Raw genomic sequence first — 27,882 nt, forward strand, 5'->3', positions numbered from 1 at the left:
TCAGAGAGTATGCCCTCTTGCCCCCAACTAGATACCTCCTGAGCAGCCTAAGGTGAGAACTAAGAGAAGGAGCCCAACACTACCAGAGGGAGCACAGGGAGGCCAGGAGTGCACGGGGGGACACAAGACCCCACTCCCACACAAACCCACAGACTCACACACAGCCATGGCTACCCAGATGGGGAGAACAAACACGGAGCCTCCAGATGAATAGACGGGAGGATGGATATACATGCACACAGACACAGAGCCAGACAGAAGCACTTGGCAGAAGCAGTACAAAGACTCAGGACTCCTACAAGAAAGGCACGGAGACCCACACACCCAGAGATGGACACTTCCAGATGCAGAGGAACACAAACACATGGAAACAGACACCAAGATTTCCAGATCAAGAAAGAGCTGATCCAGCCAGACTGACCTAGACCCAGCCCAGCCAACACAGACCGAGCCAGAGCTACTCACCCACATGGAGACCCAGACCCAGGCCTAGACACCACTAGCTTTCCTATTCATTCGCTGATGGAGACCAGTGAAAGCAAGGGCCAGAAATCCTTACCCACTAGAGTTAAGGCTTAACATTTGTCAGCAGAGAGAGAGCACACCTACTCAAAGAGCTTCTGCTGGAAGCACAGGGGTGCTATGACAGCAAAGCTGGCTGGCTGGCAAGAACAGAGCAGGGGGCACACACCTCAGAGCTCTTGTAGCCCAGGAGCAGGTAAGTAGCCATCACCTCGTTGTACCTCTGGCCCACCAGTGAGTCTTGGATCTCTTCCCGTGTGTAACCCATGGAGACCATCAATTCTGCACAGGAGGGACATACAGTTAAGGCTGGTCCAAAGTCCTAGGGAGTTTAACCTCATAGCTCAGCGGACCCTCACCTGTCCGCCGGGGGTCCTTGTAGTCAGGGAGTGGCTCCACATAAGGCTTTAATTCATCATCTTCATGACCCACATTCATCCATCGATCTTTCATGATTTGCTGGGGAGCAAAGGGAAGGGTATGGCAGGGAGGAAGGAGATTCAGCTTGGAGGGGTCCCTGAGAATCCTAAACTTTCCAGCCCACCAGGCTCCAGGATACTCACCTCTAAAGTGCCTCTCTTGCTGGGGTTGAGAATGAGAAATTTCTTAAGCAGGTTTTCACAGTCCGTGGACATGTAGAACGGAATGCGGTATTTGCCCCTCAGGACCCGCTCCCGTAGCTCCTGTAGTAGGAGAGAAATTTATTTTATTACTTTTTAAAAGTAAGTTCTACACCCAACATGGGCCTGAACTCACAACTCCGAGATCAAGATTTGCCTGCTTTATCAACTGAGCCAGCCAGGCGCCCCAATAGGAGGGAAATTTAAATCACTCCAAGGCCAAGGGAAGAAACCTAATATCCAGGCTCCTGAGAAAGACCGACCAGGCAGACATACATGAAACATGGTAGGAGCAGAGAGCCTCAGACAAGGCACCTCACCAGAGAAGCCTTGAGATCAAATACCCTATGCCCATTAGCTTGACCAGCCCAAGGCCTGCCATCCCAAGTGCCTTGGAGGGGTGAACGGACACATAATCTATCCCATCCCTTGAGGAAAGAACATGGGTCATTACACTGGGCACAGAAGACCCTGTGTCTGCTGCTAAAATTTAGCAAGTTCTCTGAAGCTCTGGCTTGGGGAAAATGTAGAGGTGGCAAAGGTGAGAGAGGTCAGGGGTAAGACCAGAGGCCAAGACTGGAAAGAAGCAATAAAAATGATCTTAGCCTCAGGGGCCTGGCTGCCTCAGTCGGCGGAGTATGCAACTCTTCATCTTGGGGTTGTAAGTTTGAGCCCCATGTTCGGTGTAGAGATTACTTAAAAATAAAATCTTAAAAAAAACCCCACAAACAAACATCAAAGCCTGTGCTTCACTCCACCTTGAGGTTCTGTCCATCAAAAGGCAGGGATCCACTGACCAGTGTATACAGGATAACTCCCAGGCTCCACACATCTACCTCAGGTCCATCATATTTTTTGCCCTGGAAGAGCTCTGGGGCAGCATAAGGGGGACTGCCACAGAAGGTATCCAGCTTGTTCCCAAAGGTGAATTCGTTGCTGAAGCCAAAGTCTGCTATCTTGATGTTCATATCAGCATCCAAGAGCAGGTTTTCTGCCTGGGAGGTAAGATGGAAAATATCAGGACCCAGCAGACCATGGTAAGGCACCAAACAGGAAGGAGCTGAGGGGAACAGGAGCACAAACAGGTAGCCATCCTCAGTCTCCAAACTTTCTCTACCAACTCCAGGGCAGGCCTTCAGTCTGTGCAGAGGCTGGGCTGGAGAAGGGCAGCGCAGGCCACCCCTCACATAGGCAGCGGCAGGAGTGTGGGGGTCTAGGGGCTGCACCACATCACACTCGGGTTAACTGCAGTCATATCTGCCAGGACCGCGGGGCCAGGAGCCTCCGAGGTGGTTCACACTCTAACATCTCAGGGAAAGAGGTGAGTGAATGCTAGTCACAGCAAAGCCGGCTTTGCTGCAAAGCCGCTGTGAGGCAGCTGTGGGACAGCCAATGCTCTGTCCTCAGTCAGCGGCTGGGCTGCCGGAACAGCGGGCAGAGCCTACATCGTTTCCCACCACACCCTGTAAACCCTGGAAGGTGACATGCCCAGCGAGGGGACAACAGAGAACTTCTCTGTTCACTGGTTGAGATGAGATCTAAGTCCAATTATAAGGCTTGTGTCAGAAGCAGCCCTAGGTGCTTTCTCATCATCTCCAAAAATTTAAAAGCTGGAGTTTCTCTGAACACTCAGGGCCTAATGGTTATGTCATTAATGACAGAGGGTAAACAACCCAGCCCCGACTCAAGGGACACAGGGGACAGGAGCATGCCTTACCTTTAAGTCTCTATGAACAATGAACTTCTGGTGGCAGTACTGCACAGCAGACACTATCTGAAAGGAAGGAAGAAGGGTTAGTCCAGTAGCACCTGAGGGGGGGCCATGGGGCTGGCCAATCTGTGATCCTAAGACTCAGCCTTATTCTGTGATAGGGATAGGCAAAGCCTAAAGGACCCTCTACAGGCCACTCAGAGAGAGAGGCAGCTCCTTCTTGTATGCCAAACCCCAAAAGGCAGAGATCAGGCCCATTCGGTGCAAAAGGAGCCACACCCACCTGGCGGAATTTGGCTCGAGCCTCTTTTTCTTTCATCCTGCCATGAGCCACCAGGTAGTCAAACACCTCTCCTGCAAGACACGGGGTGGGGGCTAGGTCGGAACTTACTGGGGCTGGGGGACACAGGGAAACCCAGGAAGAGGCAGTTCCACACCTACCTCCACTGGCATACTCCATGACAAGGTATAGAGTTTTCTCAGTCTCAATCACTTCAAATAACTTAACTACAAAAGAAAATCGCAAGCCACAAGTCAGAGAAGTAGTAGGAGCCACATTCTGAGCCCCAATGTGAACAGAGGCATCCTGGGGATGAAAGCCCTCCCTTCCGCCATGAGGGCAAGTTCCTTGCATGGCAGCCACACTACTAGGGATGGCCTGGTGTGCCAGAGGCAGAGCTGGATTTTGAGCTAGGCTTCCCCAGAGGCATCCTCAAGGACTCCAAACTTCAGAAAGCAGCGGGCCTTCAGGAAGAATACAGGCTGGGGAGTGGAGTTGTGCTGTGGGGGAAGAAGGAAGGACGACGACAGGTGGTTCTCACCTATGTTGGGATGATTCAAAACCTTCATTATTCTTACTTCGCGGAATAGCTGGAAAATAAAACATCAAGGGTCATGATTGCTTTACTTGCTCCCTTCAGGTCCCTTCCAAACAGAGCCATTGCTAGGATTTTTCTCCCAAAAGAGAAAAGGGGCAGAGAAAAGAAATAGGACAGCTGTCCAGGTCAGCCAGGCCTGTCCCCAGTGGCTGAGAAGTAGGTGAAGGGGAACAAGAGCAGAAGTGTCAGCAAGAGGAAAGCCGGGCTCTAGTGACTTGTACCCTCGAGTTCAGCATCTGGATAAACCAACCACGTGCCCTCTGTTGCAGTCTTCTCAAATCCAACCCCCAAACAGCAGACAGGTTTGGCTGGGTGCCTCTGAAGGAGGGAGTGTGAGCCCATGTACATGAATATTCAGAACCAGGGCTGCCGCTAAAGTTCAGTGACAAAACAGACTCATTTGGTCTGTGTGTGTGTGTGTGTGTGTGTGTGTGTGTATGTTGGGGGGTGGTCGGAAGGGGGTCCCCATCATCTGGTTTACAGAAGTCAGAGGACTCTGCACTAGTGAGCAGGCCCTCCTCTGCTGGGCCTCTGGGGCGGTGACAGAAGAAGCCGCTCCTATATATAGCTGATGCCAATTTTAATCAAACCCACCTCCACACACTCACGCTCTCTTTGTGAAACAAAATCAGGGACTCCAAACCATGTATTTCCATAAAGAAAGATGACAGAAACGAACTCCATTCTTTCTGCGGGGGCCAGAGAACTGGAGGTGGGGTTTTGGTAACTCCCAGGCCTCACCATTTGCACAGAGAGCAGAACTAGTTGTTTATATTTTGTTTTGGTTTTTCTGGGGGGAGGTGAGGTCTGGAGACCTAATTCAGGATAGTTTATGGAATCAAGTGAACATGGTTTTTCCTCTTAATGAGGTCTGAGAGCTTTTGTAATCTGGAAAGGAAAAGAAGAGACAAGCTTTCCAATCTTCAGGAGTCTGATTCTGAATTTGGCTCCCTTTTCTTGTTAGAGCCCAGGTTTCTCGTGCCTTCTTCCCTGGTCCAGCAATTGTCTTGGATAAGGAGGCAAAAAATCCCGGATACTACCACAGGGGTGGGAAGCAACACTGAGATGGGGTCGGAGGTGGGGGCCAGGGCTCTCCTCCTGAGAGCACCCACTGGCCTGGAAGGGGCATTCTCCTAGGATAATGTGGAGTTTTCTAGGCTTAGCTGAGAACCCTGAGGGGGGACAGATTCTTCACTATTGTCCTTTTTACGGATCACTGCTGGGATCAAATTTAAACAGTGATTTGGCCAGAATCAGATTGGCCTTGGTAAGAGTGTGTTAATAGGCTTTTCAAATGGCTACATTTGTCTGGCATTGCTGCCTTCCAGCCAGTCAGGAAGAGGCAAGGAGAAAAAAAGGGAGATAAGATGGCTTGACTGACTGTGGCTATTACCATATGGCAGGCTGGACTGCACCAAAGACCAAACGGCCCACACCAAACTGGCTTCCACCCTGTAGGGTCTGGGCCAAAACATCAAGAGTAGCCCTCTTTCCCTTCCTTCCGGAAAGCTCTAAGCAGGAAAGCCCTAGTGATGACAGCAGTGTTTCCTCTGAACCAAAGAACCTTGAGGGGATCCCAGGGCTAACAAAAAAATAGGAAACACCTTGGTTTTGGATGCCAGCGAGTCAAGGCACCTCAACCTCCATGATGCTAGTGCCTCTCTCAACACCAGCCCCTAAACCCTGCCCTAAGCTTCCCAACCTCACTGTAGTTGACTGCTGCATGAAGTTATGACCTCTCCTAACTCAAATAACACATGTGCTAATGAAAAAAAAAATTCAGTCTATCTCATGATAGAAAGAACTAAGGTGAATCAAGGTTAGCACATTTGAGCCAGGGTCAGGGGAGTGTGAGGGCACAAGGAAATCTGACCCAACTGACCAGGGGCAGCTTTTGGGGAGCCAGATGGGCTATTTCCTCCTTCCCCCTAACTGCTTGGAGCACAAGATGAGGGGAGAGGGCAGAGAGTCTCCAGTTCTACATCAACCTGTCACCACCAGCAAGCTGTCCCATACTGCAAATAAAAGCCTCCTTTTCATGTCCCCACGAACTCTTCACAGTTTCCCAACCAGGGGGTAGGTGTTCCTACCTAAAGGAGTCCCCTGACCAGCTAGCTAACATAGACCTCAGTTTCCCACCCTGAGTTAAGGAGGGAAGGAAAAATTCAACCTCACCTAGTGAACACTACATGCAAATGATGTCATGACTTTTAGCCAAGAGGAACTTAGGAGTGAAGAGGCAAACTGGGAGTACCTGTCCTCCACTTGCAAACTGTCACAGGCTTGACCTGGAGTTTAGCTTCTAAAAACCCCAGTGCCAGTCTTCCATATTCTCATCCCCTAAAATGTAGCAGGCATAGAATCTGGTGGCAGGGTCCCTGTATGTCTAGAGCCACTCCTCTGGATCATTCCCGATCTTGCAGTTACCCAAAGGCATGTTTCTAGTAATGGCTACGAAAGTGTGTTTTTGCACAGAGCTGGCCACAGGCCAGAAGATAACAAGATGTAGGAAGTAGGTCACCTAGATAGGCCAAATGGCAGGGAAGGGCAGAAAGACTTCTAAAGAGCCAGTGCCTGTGGTCAGGAAGCCTATCCAGGAGGGGTTAACGTGATGGATCCAATCAGAGCCCCAGAGATAGCAGAGCCATGGAGCAGTGAGGACAGTGAATGACTAGAGATTTTTAAAATTGGGGATTCAAAGGGAGGCCCACATGAGATCAGTAGATCACTGACCCCTAAAGAGAGGTTTAGAAAGCAACAGGAAATGCTGTATGCTTACTTTCTGGAGACTGGAGGAGTTCAGTTGAGTCTTGTCAATGATCTTCACAGCTACCTGCACATGAGACAAAAAGCCCCAGATTCCCTCTTTAGAGCAGGCTTAACCCAGGACTCAACTCTCCTCTCCCTCTTCCTCTATATTTCCACCTCTTCTGTGCCCCATCCCTCTCAGCACTTCCACCTGACAAACCAGAAGGTGGCTGCGGCAGTGGTGCCACCGCTTCCTGCTGGGTGCCAACAGCTGGGAGGTGCGGCCGGCCCCGCCCCCGGAGCTCACCTCTTTCCCAGTCAGGATGTGCCGGGCCAGCTTCACCTTGGCGAAGTTGCCCTTGCCGATGGTCTTAAGGAGTCGGTAGTTGCCGATATGGGGCTGCTCGTCAGCAGAGGCGGCTGAGTTGCGGCCCCGCAGCATGTTGGACTTACTGGTGGGCTTGGGGTCGAGGTGTCCCAAGGTGGGCTGCAGGGTGGAGACATGCACACCTTTCCGTAGGCTGCCCTCAGTTCCCCAGACCCTTGCCCTTCCTTAGCTCTCGGCAAAAAACCTAAGAGGCTGGAGGAATCAGGATGGACTGCAGGGGGCTGGCAGGCAGGGAAAGGATCCAAACGCAGGAGGGGGAAGAGAAATGAGCCAGTCTTCACTCCAAGGGAGTAGAGCATATGGTCCAGTGCCAACATCCTGTGGGACCTGTGGGACCTATGGGCATGGGAGCTCAGGACTGGCATTGTCCCACCGCTGTGCCACTGCTGGCTCCACCCTCAATAAGCCACCAGCATCTCCGCACCTCCCCCCTGTGGGCGAGTGCCTCCTGCTGGCCGCCCTGCTGCCTGTTCACACTGTGACAAGGCTACACGGCAAAGCCCCAAAGCCCCAGGAGCCGAACAGTCAGAATTTCGTCAAAGCACTCATCACCACCCAATGCTTCACCTTTACTTTTATTATCTATCACTTTACATTCATTTGTTGTCAATCCCGACGAGAATGGAAGCTCATGAAGGCAGGCATAACTCATTTATTCCCTGACACATCCCAGTACCTACACAATCTGAGTTATGGTACATGCTCAATGAAACTTGTGCTGTGAACAAACTGAATGACAGGGTCGGAGCAAGGCGACTGTCTGCCCTCCTCAGATATCCTGTTGCTCGAAAAAGGGTGTGACAAAGCAGAAGTGATGGCCAGGGCACCGAACAGCTACATACACATAACCCCAAAGTTGCACGGCCCAGAGGAAAACATCCATTTACTAAAAAATCTGTGTGCTCCTCAGGTGGCTAAACACAGAGCTGCTATGCCCCTTGGTGAGTATCTAAGAGGAAGGTGACGGACAGCCATACCAATGTGTGTTCATAACATCCTATGCTCACGGGAGCCCCGGAAGGGAAACACCATGAATGGCCATTAAGTGACAGATGGAGAACACACTGTGGAGAAAGCCACATAGCGGGATGCTGGTCGGCAATGAAAAGCAGCGAGTACTGACACCTGCTACCACATGAGGAGCCTTGAAGGCAGGACGTTGAGTGAACAAAGCTGGTCACAAAGCACCACACATTATATGGTTTCCATTTATCTAAAATGTTCAGAATGAGCAAATCCACGGAGAAAGATTAATCTAGGGCTGGCTGAGGGTGGGGACTTAGGGGGGACAAGTAAGGGGTGTAGGGTTTCTGTGATGACGCATGTGTTCTAATGAAGTGCTGACAGTGGTGATGGCTACATGGCTCTGTGAACTTACTCAAAGCCACTTAATTGTACATTTTATTGGGACATCTGGGTGGCTCACTGGTAGAGCATCTACCTTTGGCTCAGGCTGTGATCCGGGGGTCCTGGGATCGAGTCCCATATTGGGCTCCTTGCAGGGAGCCTGTTCTCCCTCTGCCTGTGTCTCTGTCTCCCATGAATAAATAAATAAAATCCTAAAAAAAAAAATTGTACATTTTAAGATTTTATTTATTTATTTGAGGGAGAGAGAGAGAGAGAGAGAGAGAGAGCAAGCGCACACACAGTGGGGGAGCCACAGAGGAAAAAGCAGACTTCCCACTGAGCAGGGAACACAATGCGGGGCTGGATCCCAGGACCCCAGGACCATGACCTGAGCCGAAGGCTGATGCCCAACCAACTGAGCCACCCAGGTGCCCCTAACTGTACATTTTAAACAGAGGAATTGGGGCAGCCCCGGTGGCGGAGCGGTTTAGTGCCACCTGCAGCCCAGGGTGTGATCCTAGAGACCCGGGATTGAGTCCCACGTTGGGCTCCTTGCATGGAGCCTGCTTCTCCATCTGCCTGTGTCTCTGCCTATCTCTCTCTCTCTCTCTCTCTCTCTCTCTCTCTCTTTCTCTGTGTTTCTCATGAATAAATAAATAAATAAATCTTAAAAAAAATAAACAGATGAATTGTGTGGCATGTGAATTATATTTGAATAAGAGTCTGGTCTAAGTCTTGTTTGGGGACCTGATTTACCACTCAAAGAGCACCTAATGCCATTGCTCTCACATACTGGGAACAGAGTGCTGCCAGAGCCTCGTCCCAGAACCATCCACAGCTACCTTGGAAACTTCAAGGAGACCGTGTGGAGGAAAGCAGGGTGACCAGAAGAGTATAAGTCCAAGTCTTCCTTTCATGGCCCCTTTGGGCTGTCACGAAGCCCTCCACAACCACAGGAACAAGAAGGACTTGCTACACCACCTAAGGAACTGTCCAGGGTTCTTTGCAAGAAGCTTGTTTCCCTAACCAGATGCTTCCAGGCAGAAAAACAAGAACAGAAAACAAATACCCTGCCACTGCCGTTCCCCCCCCTTCCTCCTTGTGTCAACTGAGGGCCTTTCTTTCTCTTTGCATAGTAGCTGCTGGCTGGTTTGGGGTAAACTGTCTGACTCAGATCCCAAAAGCTCATGAATTTAGGCGTTCGAGGAAAAAAAAGAAGAGATCCCATGCATATGGTCGATTTTGAAGGGAGAGCTTCCTGACATCTCAGCAGAGTCCTTTTCAACCTCTTACACCCTTTAGGGAGTGTTCTCTTTCTCCTGCGAGCCCTCACCAACCTTCCCATCTCCACCAAGTCCCTGGGGTCTTTGCTGTCTGCCCACTGCAGCCCACACAACTCTCTTGCCCTCAGTGTTTCAGACACCCTGTTGCTTACCTATGTCTGGTTGGTCCTGAAACAGTGTTTGCTAGACCAGTATATTTTCAAACACCCATTTTTTACCTTTCCAAAGCAACCCTTGGGGTCACACCCCTTGAAAGGAGGGCATTCCTAGGCCCTGCTGGTACCTGCCTTCAGCACAGTCTACCAGTTACCCTGAGCCCCCTCCATCAGGGTCCTGACAGCCTGGCCTCCACGGCCTCCCTCTTCTCAGCCCCATCTTCCCGGCAAGTGCTGCTAGACTGCCTACCACCCTACCTGGCCAACCTCAGGGTTTCCATGAACAAGGAAAGCCTTCTTCTGCCCGGCTCTCATGAGAGGAAGATGGGGGGCAAAGTGTCCTTGGCAACCTCCAATTCACCCCCCCTAGGTTTTTTGTTACTCCCCTCTTTTCTGAGGATATGAGCCAAAGGCGGCAGAAGCTTGGCCGTCTCCAAGTCTTCAAAACTGGTAACAGAAATTTAGTGTTGACTTGAAGATCTGGGCCCGTCGCCCCTCTGAAGCCAAACCTGGGAATCCTACTGGGCTTCCTAACCTCTGCTCTGCTCCTCCCTCCTGGTGTTTCTGGCCCTGGGGGCTCATCCATGCAGTGCATGCAGCAGGACAGCATTCCCCACCAGGCTCTGCTGCACACCAGACCTCAGCACATCCATAACCACAAGAGGGGCTCTGCCATCCACCTCCCCCCTCACACACAGAGAGAGGTGTGGTTAGAGTGTAAATGCCAGAGACAAACGGCCAGCATTCAAATCCTAAATCTGCCAATTACTCAACACATGATAACTTTATTATTACTAACACTAAACTTAAGTGGGAGAGGAGATTATTACAAACGGGGAAGAAAACCATCCAAAAGAGGACCAGCGCAGGATGATTTCACATACTTGTTGTCAGGAGATGGTCCAGTGGGTGCCAAGGAGCACTGTCAAGCAGAACCAGGTTCACATCCTGGCTCCCCTGCTTACTGGCATTAGTTTCCTTATCTGTAAAGTGGTGATAAAATATTCCCTACTTCACATTAGATGAGAGAACACACGTAAAATGCTCTATCCAGTGCTCAGTGAAGAACAACCACTTTTGCTATTATTTTTAGTTCCCAAATACGACTGCAAAGTCAAAGGTCTCTTTGTCAACGAGACTTCCACGTCTGAGTGGAGCCCTCTAAAGCCAGCAGTTGCCCAGCAGAGACCAAGGCCACAAGAGATGCTCTGGTCCTCCCCACTGGAGAGGGGTCTAGGCTGAGCTGTGGATGCTGTCCCATTTGACCCACGTTGGTAGCCTGCACCAGCCCTCCTAGCCTTCGTGGAAGGTGACCAGACAGGGTAGCTGTGAAGGGTTGGTCCCAAGCAGGGCATCCGGTACAGAAAGAGAGAAGGTTCCACTTGTCCAGGACCCAGGGAAGCAAAGAACACTGATCCATGCTCCCAAATTCACCCCATACCCCTTTCAGGACCAAAATCACCCAACTGTCCGGACTCAAAGACCAAAGACTACAGCCCTCCTCTCCTTCCCCTTCACCTCTTCTCTGAGACATTTCCCACAGCAAGGATGTGGGCCAAGGTGAGGAAAGCCCAGGGAAGGAAGCCGAGAGAGGGAGTGGAGAAAGGAAAAAGTGTCCAGTAGAAAATGTTTCTTGGACCATGGCCCCACACGAGGTCGCTGCCCTGAAGGCTGAAGTGGAGGCAAGGGTATGGAGACAGTCTCTTCTGTGGTCCTGACTAGGCCCACTCAGCCTGAATCCAGATCTTACCACCAGTTGGGGGGGCTGAGGACTGGCTGCCCTTCGAGGCCAACAAAACAGGATCTGGGTAGTCACACTCTTCCCTCTACCTCTGTCCTCCCTGCTCACAGTAAGATAGGAACACCAAACATTCTCAAAGCCCACAGCACACCACAAGCTAGCCCTAAAAACCTGAGGAAGTCTGTTGCAAGTTGACAGCCCGACTCTCAGGCAGCCTTCAGAAAGAACAGGGGGTCGCCTTGTGAGGCAGTATTTGGAACCAACAGCAGACTACACAGGTGACTTAGCAAGCCTGACTCAGAAGCAGGACCTGAACAGCTTTGGAGGCTCAACAGAGAGATGGAACATAGGACCCGGGGAGAAGAGAAAGAGCCTTCTATCCAGCAGGCCCTTCAACCTAGGATCTCTAAACTCAGCCTCAGGCGTGTTGCCAGGTTTGCCTGGAAGACAGCCTCCACCCCAGAGGCCCAGTGCTGACTCAGGTAGGTAGGGCTCCTTCCCTAACGCTGGGGGCTCCTACTAACAGTTCTCCCCTAGAAAAGCTTGTGTGGTGGGACTCCGCATTCAGGCCTGGACTTAAGTGTCCTGAGACTTCCCCAGGGTTGGGAGGAGTCAGGCAGGTACTCCCCAGCCAGAGGCACAGTAAGCCCAGGCACTGTGGGAAGAACAGGGTCCCTCGGGTGCTGGCTCCGGGCGGCCACCCCAGATCCGAGTCTCCCCTTACTGGAGCACTGGCACGCCCTCCCTGGGCCTCCATTTGTCCCCCCCGCCCCCACTCTGGGTGTGACTGCTGATTCAACCTATGGAGACTCTTCTTCCGGTATTTGCCCCCTCTTCCTTTCCCAGCCAGTGCCTCTTTCCATGAATTTTACTACCTGTGCTAGCGCCTGGCTCCATTTAGCACTTCTTTAAAGATCCTGTGTTTGGGTGGTTAAGAGGAAGGGGCAATCTCACAGCAGAAAAGGGGAAAACATACCCGGCTGGAGAAAGGGGCAAGGACTACCAGCAACTTCCATTCAGCAGAGCCCACAGCAGAACCTGTCAGGCAGCGAGGGCAAAGTACAGAGGCCAGGAAGAGCCAGGCCCAGGGCGGGGGCTGCCGGCTCTGCCAGCCACCCTTACTCAGCCGAAGCAGGCGACACCTTCCACCACCTCCTCAGTGAAAAACAGTGAAGCAGCCAGGCCCGAGAGGCTCCTGCCTGGGAACCTGGACTGTGTCGCAACCGAAACCACCACTAGCAGAGAGAGACCAGGCTTGGCAAGGAGACCGACAGGGACAAAAAAGCCCCACGGCTTCCCACAGGCCAGGGCCTGGTGGCCAGAAAGTGCATGCGGTCCCAGGACACTACAGGAGTGAGGTGGGAGGAAAGGGACAGGAGGCAGTGGGGAGGGGGGAGAGGGAGAAGGAGAGGGAGAGAGAGAGGGAGAGAGAGAAAGAAAGAGAGAGGCGGGTTTAAGATCAACTTCCTTTTCCCTCCCCCTCTCCGGAAGTGGGCTGCCCCACCCTCCCAAAGGTGCTTTGCTGGGTAACAGCTGGGAGAGGGTGAGGAGACAGGGCTGTCATAAAGTCCTTATCTCACCTGCAGCAGGTGGGACCTGGGTAGGGGCTCCAATTGGCTGGGAGGAGTATGTGTGAATCAGGCCTGCTAACCCTTGCCAAAGACCAGCAAACCACCTGAGAACAAGGCAGGGGTTAAACAGAAACCAGCAATCCAACAGTGGCAGATGGACCTCCTGCCTCACAAAAAGCAGTGTTTAACTTAGAAAAACGCACATTCCACTTATACACAAAATATTGGGGACATAACTTCAGGGAAGTCAGGAACCCTTTAGAGGTCAATGGGTTCTAGACTAAAAACTCTGGTCACCACAGAATGAGACATTTAATCCTAAAACTCACCCTAAAGATGGGAAACCAAACAAATGTCCCTCTAAGTCCCTTCCGGCCCTGATTCTGGGAGGCCAACCCTTGGTTCTTGTCCAACCTCCAAGCAGTCTCCATCACTCCCCCTCCCACATCACTGCTTTAAGAACTCTGAGGGCCGGGGCCAGCAGGGATGCTGGTCCTCATGCCTTCCTCCTGCAAAGCTTTCCTGTCTGGGCATCTGCTAATTTGGGGCTACTGGAGCCCTCCCTCGTCTGAGTTCTGTGTGCCGGTCATGCCTTTCTTCTGGCTCCCAGATTTACTTTGACTTCATCCTATTTCTCCAGGCTATGATGTTTCCCACTAAGCAACTTTTTTTTTTTTTTTTTTTTTAAGATTTTATTCACTTATTCATGAGACACACACACAGAGAGACGCAGAGACATAGGCAGAAGCAGGCTCTCATGCAAGGAGCCTGATGCAGGACTCAATCCCAAACCCCGGGATCACACCCTGAGCCAAAGGCAGATGCTCAACCGCTGAGCCACCCAGGCGTCCCACCACTAAGCAACTCCTGAAAGGTCTCACGTTGGTAGGCCATCAACCCATCTAGGGAAGGGCAAAACGTCCTGTGTGCCCTCCCACCACCTGAGCACGGATACTAGGGAGACCATGCTACTCAGTATTCATCTTACACAGGAGCCCTGATCAACAGATTGGACGTTCCTGACACTACCTTCTGCAGCCCCGTATTTCCTATGTTCTCCACACCTGCAGGGAGCACCCTAATATTACACATAAGAAACTGAATCACAGAACTGGGATCGGAGCCCAGGGCTTTCAAGTCCAGGTCAGCACTCTGCTGTTCCTTGAGGCCTCCTTTGCTGGTACCCACCCTCCCAAAGAAGATAAGGAAGTGGAGAGGGGAGCAGGGTGGGGGAGTGGGGAGATGCCTAGGGCAACAGGAATGCCTGGTGTCTGGCTCAGGCCTACATGTAGGGCTGTTGTGAGGACATAACCGGGAGGTCCCACAGCACGTCCTGCTCCTCTATCTCTCTCCAAAGTGGGCCCCCATCTCAGTGCAAGAGCTGAAAGCTTATTCCAGACCCTGGGCTCAGGACTGTCTGTGATCACCTTCCCCTTCGCTCAGAGGCCAGAATAGGATCAAATGGCTTCATTTTTCCAGTCCCTAGAGTTTTGCAATGTAACAGAAGGATTGTTTCCTCAATCCTGTTTGTGGGAATCAGTAAGGGGTTTTGTAAACTGAGGAAGTACTAAGCACTGACCTCAGAGAGGCTGGGGAGAAATGGGTATGGCTGAGCTGACAAGTCATGTGGCTGTGGCAAGTTCTTTAACCCTTCCTCCTTCACTGCATCCAGGAGACCTTTTTGCATCCTTTAATCCTGAGCAACTGTCACTCTCAACTGCCAAGAGTCAACAAACCAGAGGAGCATTGTGGGTAGGAGAGATCTTGTAAGGCTGTGGGAAGCACTAACTGGTAGAGAGCTTGGGTGCAACCTCCCTGCACTCAAAATTAGCCATGGTGGCTCTGCCTGGGGGACCCCCCACCCACCTTCCCTTAATACCCTGGTGCAGAAGGGAGGTGGGACTGTGTCAAAGTGTCAGAGCGCTGCTCTCTCTTTGTAGCCGGGGCAGGTGCTCCTCCCCGACAGAGGAGAACTGCAGAGCTGGCAACTGAAGCCCAAAGAGTGGTAGTTCACTGCCTGCTAGCTCTTTGAGCTGCAAGCCTCACCTGAAGGCAGAAGCCAGCATGTGTCTGGGGGGACCAGCAGACAAGACCTGACCTGGAGTGAGACCAGAACCGATCCAGCACCTCCAGCTCACTCCCCTTCATGCATGGAAGCCACAATGCAATAAGTACTTCTCAAAGCTCCGGCCTGTGCAGCTACTTGAAATGCTGGGCTCTTCCTCAAACAGGACAGATTCTACTGAGCAAGCAGAGCTTTACCAGCTTCTAGTACCATTTCATCCCTAAGAATCTGCTCACTGGGGTCTGGTCTCTATCTCAATTCCCAATTACTGTTGCCAATTCAGCAAACCTTTGTTGAGGGCCTACCTCTGGAGCCAGGGCCAGTTTGCAAAGTTCAGAGAGATCTGGTTTCTGCCTTCTAGAAACTCAGAGGAGGAAACTGTATATTATATTAGACGCATCACAGTTACCTCTGCTTACTTAGTAAGGGAGGCAGGATAGCACGACAGAGCTCTGGAAGCAGACGGCCCTGGGGTGAGAGCCTTGCCTTTGCTCCTTACTAGTTCACTGAGCACGACCAAGATTCTTTGACTTCTTTAGCGCCTGTTTCGTTATTTGGGATATGTGGACACCAGCTGTACCCACTTCACAAGATCGGCATGAAGACGAAAGGAAGAAACGCACCCCAGTGTGGACCGCAGTGTCCGGCGTGCAGTAAGGTCTCAACAGTGTTTCCTAAGATCTTGCTTCTCTTTCAGATAGGAACCTGCTTCCCATTAAGGGGTCCTCTGAGCCCAGAGAAGAGCTATTATCTCTAAGAACTTGACTCAAAGCATCAGTGGAGTGAAGCTAGTACAGGGAAAAGTCAAATTTCTACCATGGCTGGGCTGTCAGGCAAAAAGGACCCTCTTCCCTAACCTAAAACCAGCCATGCCTCTGGCCTCTTAGCCCAGAGGAAGAGGAAGGTGTGCCTGCTTTTTCTCTTCCTCGTGGGCTCCTTAACTCCTTCCTCCCAGAAAAGGTCTAAGAAATAGCCGACATACCAGTACCACATGGTGCCAAGGGCTGGGGGAAGCTCACATTGCCAGCCTCACACTCCATTCGGCGCCGCCCCGTACCAGTGGGTTACTGTAACCATGGAGACCAACAAGTTCCTCCATATCACAGGAGAGAGGCTGCCAGCAGCCCAGGGCTCTGGGGGAGGCAGAAGGCAGCCTGCAGCAAAAAGGTTTGGCTCACTTTACAGAGGATTGTGGGATATTGATGAAGACTAACCAGTGCAGCTGAGGTGCCTGGGCCTCCCTCTTCCTTCCTTTTCTATGCCTCTAGTTTGTGTTTTTATTTAGCACACAGTCTGGCTGTCTATGGTGCAGTAGCAAAGCGCATCACTCTGGGGTCACAGATCAGCAGCTGGACCCTAGCTCTACCACTCTGCCTGCCAGGTAGGGAATGGCTCAGAACTGTGGTATGAGAGTTATACACAGATGCACACAAACCCCCTGAGAGTGAGTCTCCAGCCATCACATAACATCTTTTAAGGGATCCAGGTCAGTAAACACTCGTAGCCCCAGTTTATCACAAATCCTTTTGTTCAAGGAATTACCAAACATCTTCTTAGCATAGAGTGATCTCTCCTTTCTCTGGATCTCACAGGAGATCCTGTCTCTATCCATTCATCTCTTTGGACTCAGTTGTCACCACACCTTCCCCTCCTGGAACTCTGAAAAATCAGAGACGGTGTTGGGCTCACCTTTTTATGCCTTTTAGTGCCTAAAGCTTACTACCCGCATCTAGTTGGCCCATGTTGAAATACTTGAGGAATAAAAATGGTACAAGTTTTTGATCCTTACAGTCACCTCACCCTCCTGGAAGGGAAGACAAGGGCAGAGGAGAGATTGAAACCTCTTGCCACAAGACCCATTTCTCCTCTTTCTAGACAGCTGCTGCCCTTTGGAGTCATTGGTTCCTGTATGGCCTTCCCACTAGGCAGTGCTTTAGAGAGGGACCCGGGTCCATCTTATTCATGGCCCCCACAAAGATGCCTCTAGCACAGTGTGTAAGCATGCAGTAGGTACTGGATGAATAAATGTGTATGAAGCAATAAATAAGAAAAGGTGTGGGGGTATCTTCATGATGGTCTCGGGGACCCATACCAATAACCCACGTCTGGGTCCTCCAAAGACAACATCCAAGCTGGTGGGAACCACAAGATCCCCCCTCTCCCAAGAATGGAGGGCATCTATGGAGCATTAGTTCCATGAGCAGGTGATGACAAGGCCTTTGGTGCTCTCTCCTGACACAATGCTGGAGGTGAAAGTGGTCCCCAAGGTAGACTGGAGACGGAATACAGGCAGAGCTAAGGGATAGGAAGGCCTACCCCCCCAACACACTCTCTCATCCCTGACACCCCTCAAACCTGAGCCCCCTCCTTTTGTCACGGGGTGGGGGGGGGGCTCTCCTCTGAACTTTTTTTTTTTTTTTTAAGATTTTATTTATTCATGAGAGACACACAGAGAGGGGCAGAGACCCAGGCAGAGGGAGAAGCAGGTTCCATGCAGGGAGCCTGATGTGGGACTTGATCCTGGGTCTGTAGGATCAGGCCCTGGGCTGAAGGCGGTGCTACACCGCTGAGCCACCCGGGCTGCCCTCCTCTGAACTTTCTCATGCCACTGAGCCCTCCCACCTAAGACCGCTCTCTGCCTCTCCACATTCCTTCAACCTCACAACTGCTCTGCTATCAAAACCACTGTCTTGCTGTAACAATGCAATACAGCTCGAGCCATTCTAAGAGCTACTGATTTGGAGAAGTGAGTGACTTGGAGGAGACATTTACTGTGAGATCACAGTAAATCACAATGAGCTCTGCTTTAATATTTCCTCCTGGAACCAATGTAATGACTGTAAAGCCCTGTCAACCTTAGAATGCCAAAAAACTTCATCCATACACACCTGCCTCCTGTCCTGCTGCACAAATCGGCATTCCCACCCTGCCCCCGACCCCTCCCCAAGCTGCCTCCTGTTACAGAAAAGCAAAGGAACTAAAAACGGCAGCTGGGGAGCTCAGTTGACTCACCCAGCATAATCATCTCCTCCCAGAATCTCCCATCTTCTCCTGGGGTTTTTGCCAACACAAAGTAAAAAAGAAGCACGAGATACTAAAATATACACACACATACACAAAACTTCTCTCAGCGTTTATGCAACAGCCTTTCCACCTGAGTGCAGGTTTAACCCTTTGTATTTGCCCTTCCAACATGGTTTCCCTTAGAACACCTTCACTCGGAGAAGCAGACCCAGCTCCAGGCTGGGAAACAGCCTTCTGGGTCTTACCCAGTTCCAGCTCCACACTGGAAGGTGCCGAATAAGACATGTGCCTCTTGCCACTGTATCTTCCTCTGGAAGTGGAAAAAAGACTGCCTCCTTACTCCTCCAGCTTCAAAGAGGGTGTTGAAGGAGGAGGAGTAAATATAAGAAAAAACACTGGGACAGTGCTTGCTGCCCCAAAAGTCACCCTGGCCAGAGGTCAGAGCTCAAGCAAGGAAATAAGTAAAGGAAACCACCTAAGGTTATCCCTGCCACTCTTGCCTTGGAACGGTCCCCACCTGGTCAGGCTGCAATGTGGCTGCTCTACTTATGTGACCATTAAAAATCCAACTGGCCACTCTGTGCAGGAGCAAACTCCCACAAGGCTGTCCTTACTCACAGGTGGAGGTGTCATCTTCCTTCTACAACAGATTGATAGGAACCCAAGCAGGTGACAGCACCTGAGCAGTGGCACTGGGGTAGGGGTCGGGGGACTGTTTCTAGCACCTCCTGACAAGGAGTCCAATCAGCTAAAATTGAGAATTTGGTCTCACTCAACCCTTAGAGCGATCAAGGGAGTGAGTGTAGCTCACAGACAAGCTTTCTGGGGGGTGGAAGCAGTGCTTGTGTTTCTTTTTGTCTTTGTCATTTGGTATCTAGAAGGACAACTTATTTTTTGTAAGAGATGCTATGACTACAAACTAGTAAGAACACTTCCACAAAGCATATGCAAATATACTGCGACACACTGGTCAAGAAATCTCCAACTTACCAAAAGTTCAATTAGGACAAGGAACAAATGTATCTTAGACCAACTCATGAGGGCCCACCATTGTATCTGGAGTAGTATGTTAACCATACTTAAGGATTTTGTAAAGATTTTATTGGGGGATCCCTGGGTGGCGCAGCAGTTTAGCGCCTGCCTTTGGCCCAGGGCGCGATCCTGGAGACCTGGGATCGAATCCCACGTCGGGCTCCCAGTGCATGGAGCCTACTTCTCCCTCTGCCTGTGTCTCTGCCTCTCTCTCTCTCTCTCTCTCTCACTGTGTGACTATCATAAAAAAAAAAAAAAAAAAAAAAGTTTTTAATTTTTTTTTTTTAATTTTTATTTATTTATGATAGTCACACAGAGAGAGAGAGAGAGAGGCAGAGACACAGGCAGAGGGAGAAGCAGGCTCCATGCACCGGGAGCCCGACGTGGGATTCGATCCCAGGTCTCCAGGATCGCGCCCTGGGCCTAAGGCAGGTGCTAAACCGCTGCGCCACCCAGGGATCCCAAAAAAAAAAAGATTTAATTGATTTATTTGACAGCACAAGCGGGGGGAGGGGCAGAGGGAGAAGCAGGCTCCCCATTGAGCAAGGAGCTCAATGTGGGGCTTGATCCCAGGTATCTGGGATCATGACCTGAGCCGAAGGCAGACGCTTAATGGACTGAGCCACCCAGGCACCCCCATACTTAAGATTAAGAAACAGTCCAGAATGGGAAAATTAACTCAAGAGTTCTGCCTTCGGACCTAGGAACATCTCTTTGCTCCCTAAGCAGCACGGACAGCAGTAACTGAGGCTCTGTAACCTTCAAACCTTGGGTGAGGAGCTCTTGAGCTGGGGGAGGGGGCTTCAAAGCATTTGGGGTGGTCAGGTGGGAGGGAGGGTCTGAGGAGAAATGAACCAAGGCTGAGTTGAAAAATGAGGCTGGAGTTTGTAAAGGAATTTTGAGTAGGTACTGTCTTACAGGAGAGAAAGGCTAATTAGGGAACACCTTTTGAGCTCTCTCTTCCAGCTAGAGAAGAAAAGGGAGCCTGGGACAGTCCCCTGACCTATCAGGAGCAAATGCTCCTTAGAATGGTCTCCCAACTCGGCACCTAAAGCCAGGGATGTACTTCCCATTTACCTCACTGGGATCACTGTGGCCTCAACCCTGGACTTAGGGCGGAGACCACTGGACCCTGTTACTAAGTGGCCACGAACTGGGCGGATGCCTCAGCTAGCTGGCCAGATATTTGGAAAAGGGCTCAATGGTCAGAAGTTAGGTTGAGAAGACTGGAAAGCTTCTCAGTGAGACTGTATATATGTCAGCTTCTGCTTGTAGGCCTGGTATCCCCTAAAGCCAAATATTGCTCACTTACTGGTGGCAATGGCAGCTCTACTCAGGGCACACTAGTTGTTCATGCAGCTGCCCTAGGGAGCAGAGAGTATATGGAGAATGAGAAGACAGCCATTATCCATTTTAAGTGACTTCTTAACAAGTACTTTTTATAGTTAATTCATCTTTTCAGACAGAGTCCTAGGAAGAGAGTCTGAGCTTTTTTTCTTTTTTAAAGATTTGTTTATTTATTTGAGAGAGAGAGCGCACAAGCAGAGGAGGAGGAGGAAGAGAGAATCTCAAGCAGACTCTACACACAAAGCACAGAGCCTACTCGGAGCTCGATTTCAGGATCCTGAGACCTCAACATGAGCTGAAACCAAGAGTCGGATGCTCCACCAACTGAGCCACAGGCGTCCCTGAGGGTCTGAGCCCTCTGTCCTCTGATATGAACCTGGGAGCAGGGATCTTTGGTGTGGATTACCAAAAGAGTAAGAGTAATAAGTAAAGAGTTCAGTGTGGTGGAAGCCATCTGGAACTAGAACCATCAATTCACAGGTGGTGCTGGGGAAGAAAGAGGCTACTGTTGGGTATTGTTAAATGCACTATTAAACAGACTGCAGACAAGAGAATGCTGGGTATTTTGAAGGAAGCAGGCAGCCAAGTCTCTAGCTCATCACCTTCAAATTCACCTAGAGAGGGCAGGAAAGAAAGGGTGCCTACAGAGGCAAACAGACCCTTCCTACCAAATCCCAAAGGGCAGCTCTAATTGCTAATAGGCATGGTGGCTTAAATAAGGATCTGAAGACTGAGACAAAAAAACCCACCCCGGATGCTTCTGATCAGAAGAAGATCTGATCTTCTAGCTGGGCAGCAGGAAGTCACTGCTACCCATTCTGTTGTTCTATCTAGTCCATGCAACCACCACAAAGACCCCACAGGCATAGAGGGGTTCCTACCAAGAGAATACAAAAGGTATCAAGTCAGAATTTACCAAATATCAAACCCCGTCCAAAATACTTAGAACAATGCCTGGCACATCCTAAATGCTCACGACATGCTGGCTATTATTACTATAATTCCATATGCTTTCCCAACTTCTTCTGTAGGTTACCAAAAAAGACAGGATTTTTGGCTTTAACTTCTTTACCTAATGCTCATCACAAATGCTATCTCCAGAAAGAGATGGATCTTTCTGAACTGGCCTGGCAGAGCAATTGAGATGAAGATCAAGTGCTGCTCATCTGTTGGCACGACTGGGACCTGGACTTGGGTTTCTGGCAGAGCCAGCAAAGGCTTCAGCAGCTCAACTGTTTTATACCTTCCATAAAAGGCCACTCTACTGTGCCTTGATAAAAAGCACATTAAACCCATACATCCCACCCTAGGAAAATCCGGAGTACATCCCCCCAGCTCCCACGATAGACAATTGTCAGCAATATTGCCAATATTTCCTAGATATACAGATCTGGAATCTTGCAAATCAGTAGTCGAAATGCAACATGTAACTAGCATTTAAGAAATGGACACACATAGCTCATACACAGTGTGGCTGGAGTCTCTGGCGTGTCCTGAAGAGTGCTGCCTCTTCAGCTGTGAGACAGGGAAGCCTGTGTGAGGGGAGGGGGTGAGAGTGGTGGTGGAAATTTAGCTGCACTCCCAGCTCCGGGGTGGTTCTGGCTCAGAGACTCAGCAGCCTTCAGCGGCAGCCAGGCTCCCACCACCAGCTGTTCTTCACACAACACAAGATCACTGTTTGGGAAGACAGGATTTTGGGTGTTGGGTTTTATATCCATGAATTAGCATGCATCTGTCTCAGGGGCAGTTTCCCGAAACAGCTGCATGTCCTGGGCCCCTGCAGCCAGGATTTGAGATATAGGAGAAAGAGAAATGAGACACCAGAAGTAGGAATTCGGGAAGAGTGAAAGCAAGATGAAATGAAACTGCCTTCTTCTCACCCCTGTCCCATGGGTGCTGACTTTCCCTACCTGGTCTCCATTAAGGAGTCACATCCCTACCGCCCCTTACAGCAGTCCCTGCTTATCCATGGGAGATATTCCACAGTACTCCCCGCTGGACGCCTGAAGCCAGAGATGGCACCAAATCCTATATACACCTGACCCTTGAATGATGCGAGTTTGAACTGTGCGGGTCCATATATACACGGGTTTTTTTCGATACAATACTATAGATGTATTTTCTCTTCCTTAGGACTTTCTTAGTAACATTTTCTTTTCTCCAGCTTATTCTAAGAATACAGTATTTAATGCATATAACATACAAAATATGGGCTAATCAACTGTTCATATGATCAGTAAGGTCAACAGTAGGCTATGGGTAGTTAAGTCTTGAGGGAGTCAAAGGTCATACACAGATTTTCAACTGTGTGGGGGTCAGCATTCCGAATCCCTTGTTCAATGGTCAACTATATATAACTTGTGTTTTCTGATAGATACATACCAATGATGAAGTTTAATTTATAAATTAGGCACAGGAAGAGGCTGACAATAATAACTAATAATAAAATGGAACAATTTTACTTTTTAAAAAGATTTTATTTATTCATTCATGAGAGCGGGGGTGGAGGGGGGCAGAGACATAGGCAGAGGGAGAAGCAGGCTCCATGCAGGAACTGATGAGGGACTCGATCTTGGGACCACAGGATCACGCCCTGAGCCAAAGGCAGACAGACACTTAACCACTGAGCCACCCAGGCTTCCCAAAATGGAACAATTTTAACAGTATACTGTAATAAAAGTTTTGTGAATGTGTTCTCTCTCTCAAAATATCTTCCTGTCCTGTATTCCCTCTTCTTGTCAGGACGTGAGATGACACCGTGCCTATGTTGTGAGATGAAGTGATATGAGTGATGTGGGCATTGCAGACTGACCTTTGGATAATGTGTCAGAAACAGGACCATCTGCTTCTGGACCTTGGGTGGCCATGGGCAACTGAAGCTGTGGAAAGCGTAACTGGCTAAGGGGGGACCACTCTACCTACCTTGGCAGATGCAGGCTTCCTCCTGGCATCTCCACCTCTCTACCCCTGACAGCTCTGCCACGTCAAGTGACTGCGGTATCTAAAGCTGATACTGGTTACCCCATGAAGAGAGGTCATATGAGCTGGCCTGACACGTTCTGCTGCACTTGTTTATAGGCCAGAGGATTAAAACAACCTGTCAGGGGAGGGAGGGGGCAAACCCTGTACACAGGGCAAACACTGGCAACACAGCACAGAGGCCTCCCGCCAAGAAATCTTTTGCTCAAATATAAAGCTGAAATCTCTCACCAAACGCCAAAGCAGCTAACCATGCCAAATGCACTTATGATCCGGCGACCTTGAGACACTGACCTTGAGACACGTCAATTCCTTTGACGTTCTTCTTATGAAAGGTTAGTTTCTTTTGGGGGTGGAGGGATGGGCAACATAGGACTCCTTGAAGAGCCCGAATCTAAGTTCATACTCAAGAACAGCCTCTCTGGCCCACCAAGAAATGTCTGAGGTATAAGGTTTATACAAAAAGGGACGTTCCATGGGGATATTTGGATAAAGCAAGTACTTGATTCTCAGATGCCTATAGGCTCAAACTACCCAAACAGAACTTCCTACAATCATTTCTTGCCCTACTCAAAGTCAGAATTGGGAGGCAAATTAGATATACCTCCACGGCAGAAGGGCTCAGGCAGCAAGGAGTCTGGGGACCAGATCAGGATCATCTTCTCTAACCAGAGGGTCAACCTGACAGTGATAGCACTAGCCACAAGACACAGAAAAGAGGAGGGAGACTGTTTAGCACCAGAGCCCGTGGCTTCAGGCAGTCTAAACTCTTGATGGCGATGCTGCAGAGAAGCTGGCCCCTGGCTCTGCAAAAGGAGGTTCTTTCTCAAACTTTGCTCCTCTGCAAAGCCATTTGTCACAGCCCCTAAATAATCAATCCTCCTCTCTCAGCAAGCTTGAGCTACTCTGGTCAGGTGTCTGCATCAGGCACTCGAGCCCTAGGAGCAAGATGATGTTTCCATTTGGGTGTTCCCTTGGCTGGCTGGAGAGGTGGGCAGAAGAGGGCTAGGGTGGTGCCCCTTCTCTGGCCAGCCAGAGGGGAAATGTGAAACATCTGCTGGCAACCTGTGCTCCCTTCCCCAATATCCCCCTTCTAGCAAGGGGGGGGGGGGCAGTTGCCATTTTCCTGACCTTCTACTCACAGTCTAGCTGAGGCCAGGGAAGATAAACCCCTACACTTTAAAAACAGAAGGTAGCAGTCTGGCTTAGGAACTAAAGAACCTGGCTTAGGAAAAAGAGGGATATTGTGCTGCAAGGGATTCCAAGAATAACCTCCCCAAACCACCCACCAAGCTCTTCTGAAGAGTGGGGTGTTTAGAAGCACTTTCCATTTCCCCATGCATCAGAGAAGAGGGTGGCCTTGGGCAGACACACATCTGGCTGGGTCACCATCTCCTTTAAGGAGCCCTGGTCTCCCTAACACCAGAATGAGTCCATATCTGCCACAGACAACTAGCCCAAGACAATAATGTGCTCTGGAGTTCACATACTCATGTGGGCATTAATCTTCCTACAGATAGCTGCTGTCATGCAGGGCAGTGAGGCAGGCTGAGTCCCTCTGGGAGCTTCTGAGATGGTCACTCCAGTTTGCTTGGCAGTTTCGGAGGTGGGTCAAGGTGGGGGGAAGAGGGGGAGGAAGGGAGATTATGATTCTCTATTTTCAAGCCCAGCCTCTAAAACCAGGGAGGGAAGCAGCTGAGTACCCCATTGCAGGAGAGCTCCAATCTCTGGGCACTACAGAGCCAACCAGCTGTGTAAGGAATTCTGGAGAACATGCACATCAAACACCCTGGGAAAAGGAGGGGAAGCCAACCCAGGAAGAAGTGAATTGGTCTCCTGCCAAGAACTCTGAATGGTACTCCTATCAGAACTAGAACATAACAGGAGGCGGGCAGGTTTATGGTCCCTGGGGAAAGGCAGAAAGGGAAACCGTAAAAGCCAGGCTAGCATGGGAACAAAACTCACTCCCTGGCAGGAGAGGGGGCAACCCAGCTGTTTGCTGGACAGTATCCATATGTGGTCAGAAGTGAAAGACTGTCCCATACACCTTGCTGAGGCGGACAGTCCACGCTCTAACCTTAGGTCAATTTTTACACGCTTTGCCAGCTTTGCTCTGAACCTTGCAGTTTGTTTTTTGTTTTTTCTTTTTCTTTTTAAAGATTTTATTTATTTATTCATGAGAGACACAGAGAGAGAGGCAAAGACATAGGCAGAGGGAGAAGCAGGCTCTATGCAGGGAGCCCGATGAGGGACTCAATCCAGGGACCCCAGGATCAACCCCTGGGCTGAAGGCAGGCGCTAAACGGCTGAGCCACCCGGGTTGCCCTGAACCTTGCAGTTTGGAGCACAGTCGTTTCTACAACCTTGTAAGTTAAGATCTGCCACTCCAGCACTTGATGATGGGCGGGAAGGGAGACTCTCACTGGCTGTGTAGTCCGAGCTAATCAATCTGTGACCAAGGGTGGAGCAGATGCCACAGGTAATGGCCCCTCCCATGGGGAGGGCAGAACCTTTGCCAGAGCAGATCCCAAGGCTGCCACAGAGAGGTGCTGTTTAGCGACAGAAACGTCTGTCAGGAGTGGCAGGAGGGACAGTCACCAGGTACTTCCTCTTTCTCACCAAATGCTACTACTGGCCTCCACAGGCTGCCTCTGAAAAGTTGGCAGAAGCTCAGGTGGCAGCAATGGCCTGTGAGTCACTCTTCCATGAGAAAAGGGAAATTGGTCCTGACCCCTGGGTCTGAAGAAGCTCCAGAGTGTCTTTAGCCAGCCTGCTCCAAAAGAGTTGCCCCACCAGGACTGTGGCCTCTGTTTCCTCTCCACCCAAACCAGCATGGAAAAAACCAGCCCGGTCACCCTACAACATGGAGTCAGGGCACCAACAGTCATGACAGCAGGGCACTCAGCACTGGCAAGAGGAAGTAATGGCTTCAGAGTCAAAGTATCCCTTCAACACACATGACTGATTCATATAAATGTGTATATACATGTGTGTAAGGGTGTGTGTGTGTGTATAACTGATTTTCAGACTAGACCCACATGGCTTCTGGATTTTTCCTTCAGCTGCATAATGAGCTGGCTGGCTCCCTTTCCCTGTCTGCAGCTCCAGCCTGGCCCCTGCCCCTTCCTCAAGTCTCACTGGGCTCCAGCCAACTGTCTTCAAATGTAGAATGTTCTCTCAGACCTCAAGGCCTTTGCTACAGTCTCTCACTGCCCCAAGTATTTCTCCTCCATCATCCATTCCCATTCTTCTTCCTGGTTAGCTTCCGCTCAGACATGGCTTCCAGGAAGCTTTTCCCTGCTCCATCCCTCTGACTTCACAAGGTACCAGACACAAATCACTTCAAGTCTCCTGTACAAAGACTTCGTGGCTTGCTGAAGGACCTACTTCACAACTCTTGGTGGCTGCCTTGTTCACTGTTACACAAGACTGAGAGCAGCCTGAGGGCAATTTCCAGGACTCAGGTCACCTCTGTCCTCAGTGCCTAGGTGTAGTACCTGGCACCTAACAGGCTCTCCATAAATGCCTTCTTAATTCACAAGGGAAAGTCAGGGTCAGGGTCTTCCTGCTTTTTCCGGAGTCTCCTCACCTGAGAGTTGTCACACAACCCTTCTCCACGTGAGCCCTCCAACCTAGGTCAGGGCTAGAATGTTGGTACTCGTTGCTTTCAATCCATTCCCTAAGGCCTTGTGGCACCGCTATGGATGGAGTGTCTGGCAGGATTTCAGAACTCATCTGGTATGTGAAGCTGGGGGACTGCTGCCTTTCTACCTATCCTTTTCCAGCCTCTCTTCTGCCATGAGGTCTGCAGGTCAGCCCCTACAGGCCTTCTCAGCAGCAGGACTGCCTCTGAAATGGAAGCAATGGGGGTATAGTGCCAAGGTAAGGTCCCCAAGAGATTCTAGGCCCACCCCATTTTTTAAAAAAGATTTTATTTATTTATTCATGAGGGACACAGAGAGGCAGAGACATGCGCAGAGGGAGAAGCAGGCTCTCATGGGGAGCCCAATGTGGTACTGGATTCCCAGACCCAGGATCACGCCCTGAGCTGAAGGCACTCAACTACTGAGCCACCCAGGCGTCCCAAGACCCAACCCCATTCAAACAAGTCATATTACCTTAAGCAAGTCATTCACCCTCTTGGGACCTGTGTTTCCCCACTTGCAAAATGAGGGTCTGTCTTGTGTGGGTGTGAGGGTTTTCAGTGCCTCTGTACTTTTAAGCCTTCCAGCCCTGTCCCTGAGACTATAGCAGGAAGTGGGCATGGTATGCACATCCTGAAGACCACATCCTGACCTTGGTTTACATCAGGTCAACCTGCCTAAAAGTCTGGCCTATATAAACCTCATCTAATATGCCTTGGACAATGGGCTCATATACTGGAAAATCTTCTCTGCCTAGGGCTGAAAAAAAATTAAAGTTAACCCAGGTGACTACTCCAGACTTAGAAACATTATAACATTGAACTCAG

General features: G+C 50.3%; 1 protein-coding gene and 1 long non-coding RNA gene across 15 annotated transcripts in view; one reads left to right on the top strand and one right to left on the bottom strand.

Annotated features, from left to right (window-relative positions):
• MARK2 (microtubule affinity regulating kinase 2) overlaps positions 1 to 27,882 on the bottom strand; it is a 60,438-nt gene that overhangs the window by 9,347 nt on the left and 23,209 nt on the right. For 4 of the 13 annotated variants that reach the window (XM_038564166.1, XM_038564161.1, XM_038564159.1 and 1 more), the window contains exons 1-11: positions 14,544 to 14,680; positions 6,787 to 6,966; positions 6,511 to 6,564; positions 3,675 to 3,723; positions 3,295 to 3,360; positions 3,137 to 3,207; positions 2,860 to 2,916; positions 1,901 to 2,137; positions 1,086 to 1,205; positions 882 to 981; positions 692 to 804 (exon numbers count right to left, since the gene is read on the bottom strand). In XM_038564166.1, the coding sequence (XP_038420094.1) occupies positions 692 to 804; positions 882 to 981; positions 1,086 to 1,205; positions 1,901 to 2,137; positions 2,860 to 2,916; positions 3,137 to 3,207; positions 3,295 to 3,360; positions 3,675 to 3,723; positions 6,511 to 6,564; positions 6,787 to 6,966; positions 14,544 to 14,651 (1,155 nt within the window). In that variant the 5' untranslated portion in view covers positions 14,652 to 14,680. Of the gene's footprint in view, positions 1 to 691; positions 805 to 881; positions 982 to 1,085; positions 1,206 to 1,900; positions 2,138 to 2,859; positions 2,917 to 3,136; positions 3,208 to 3,294; positions 3,361 to 3,674; positions 3,724 to 6,510; positions 6,565 to 6,786; positions 6,967 to 12,369; positions 12,776 to 14,543; positions 14,681 to 27,882 lie in introns of those variants that run through there. The other 9 variants (XM_038564156.1, XM_038564168.1, XM_038564165.1 and 6 more) reach the window with 5 other exon arrangements.
• On the top strand, positions 15,694 to 27,338 carry LOC111091006. 2 transcript variants are annotated; one of them, XR_005373652.1, is made up of 5 exons: positions 15,694 to 16,196; positions 23,175 to 23,746; positions 24,928 to 25,017; positions 25,125 to 25,266; positions 26,056 to 27,338. It is a non-coding gene; the product is annotated as an uncharacterized LOC111091006 (long non-coding RNA). The 2 variants fall into 2 exon arrangements; XR_005373653.1 differs by lacking the exon at positions 25,125 to 25,266 and having other exon boundaries at positions 26,056 to 27,337.

The sequence above is a fragment of the Canis lupus genome, chromosome 18 (genome assembly GCF_011100685.1).
Source record: "Canis lupus familiaris isolate Mischka breed German Shepherd chromosome 18, alternate assembly UU_Cfam_GSD_1.0, whole genome shotgun sequence".
Classification (NCBI taxonomy): Eukaryota; Metazoa; Chordata; class Mammalia; order Carnivora; family Canidae; genus Canis; species Canis lupus.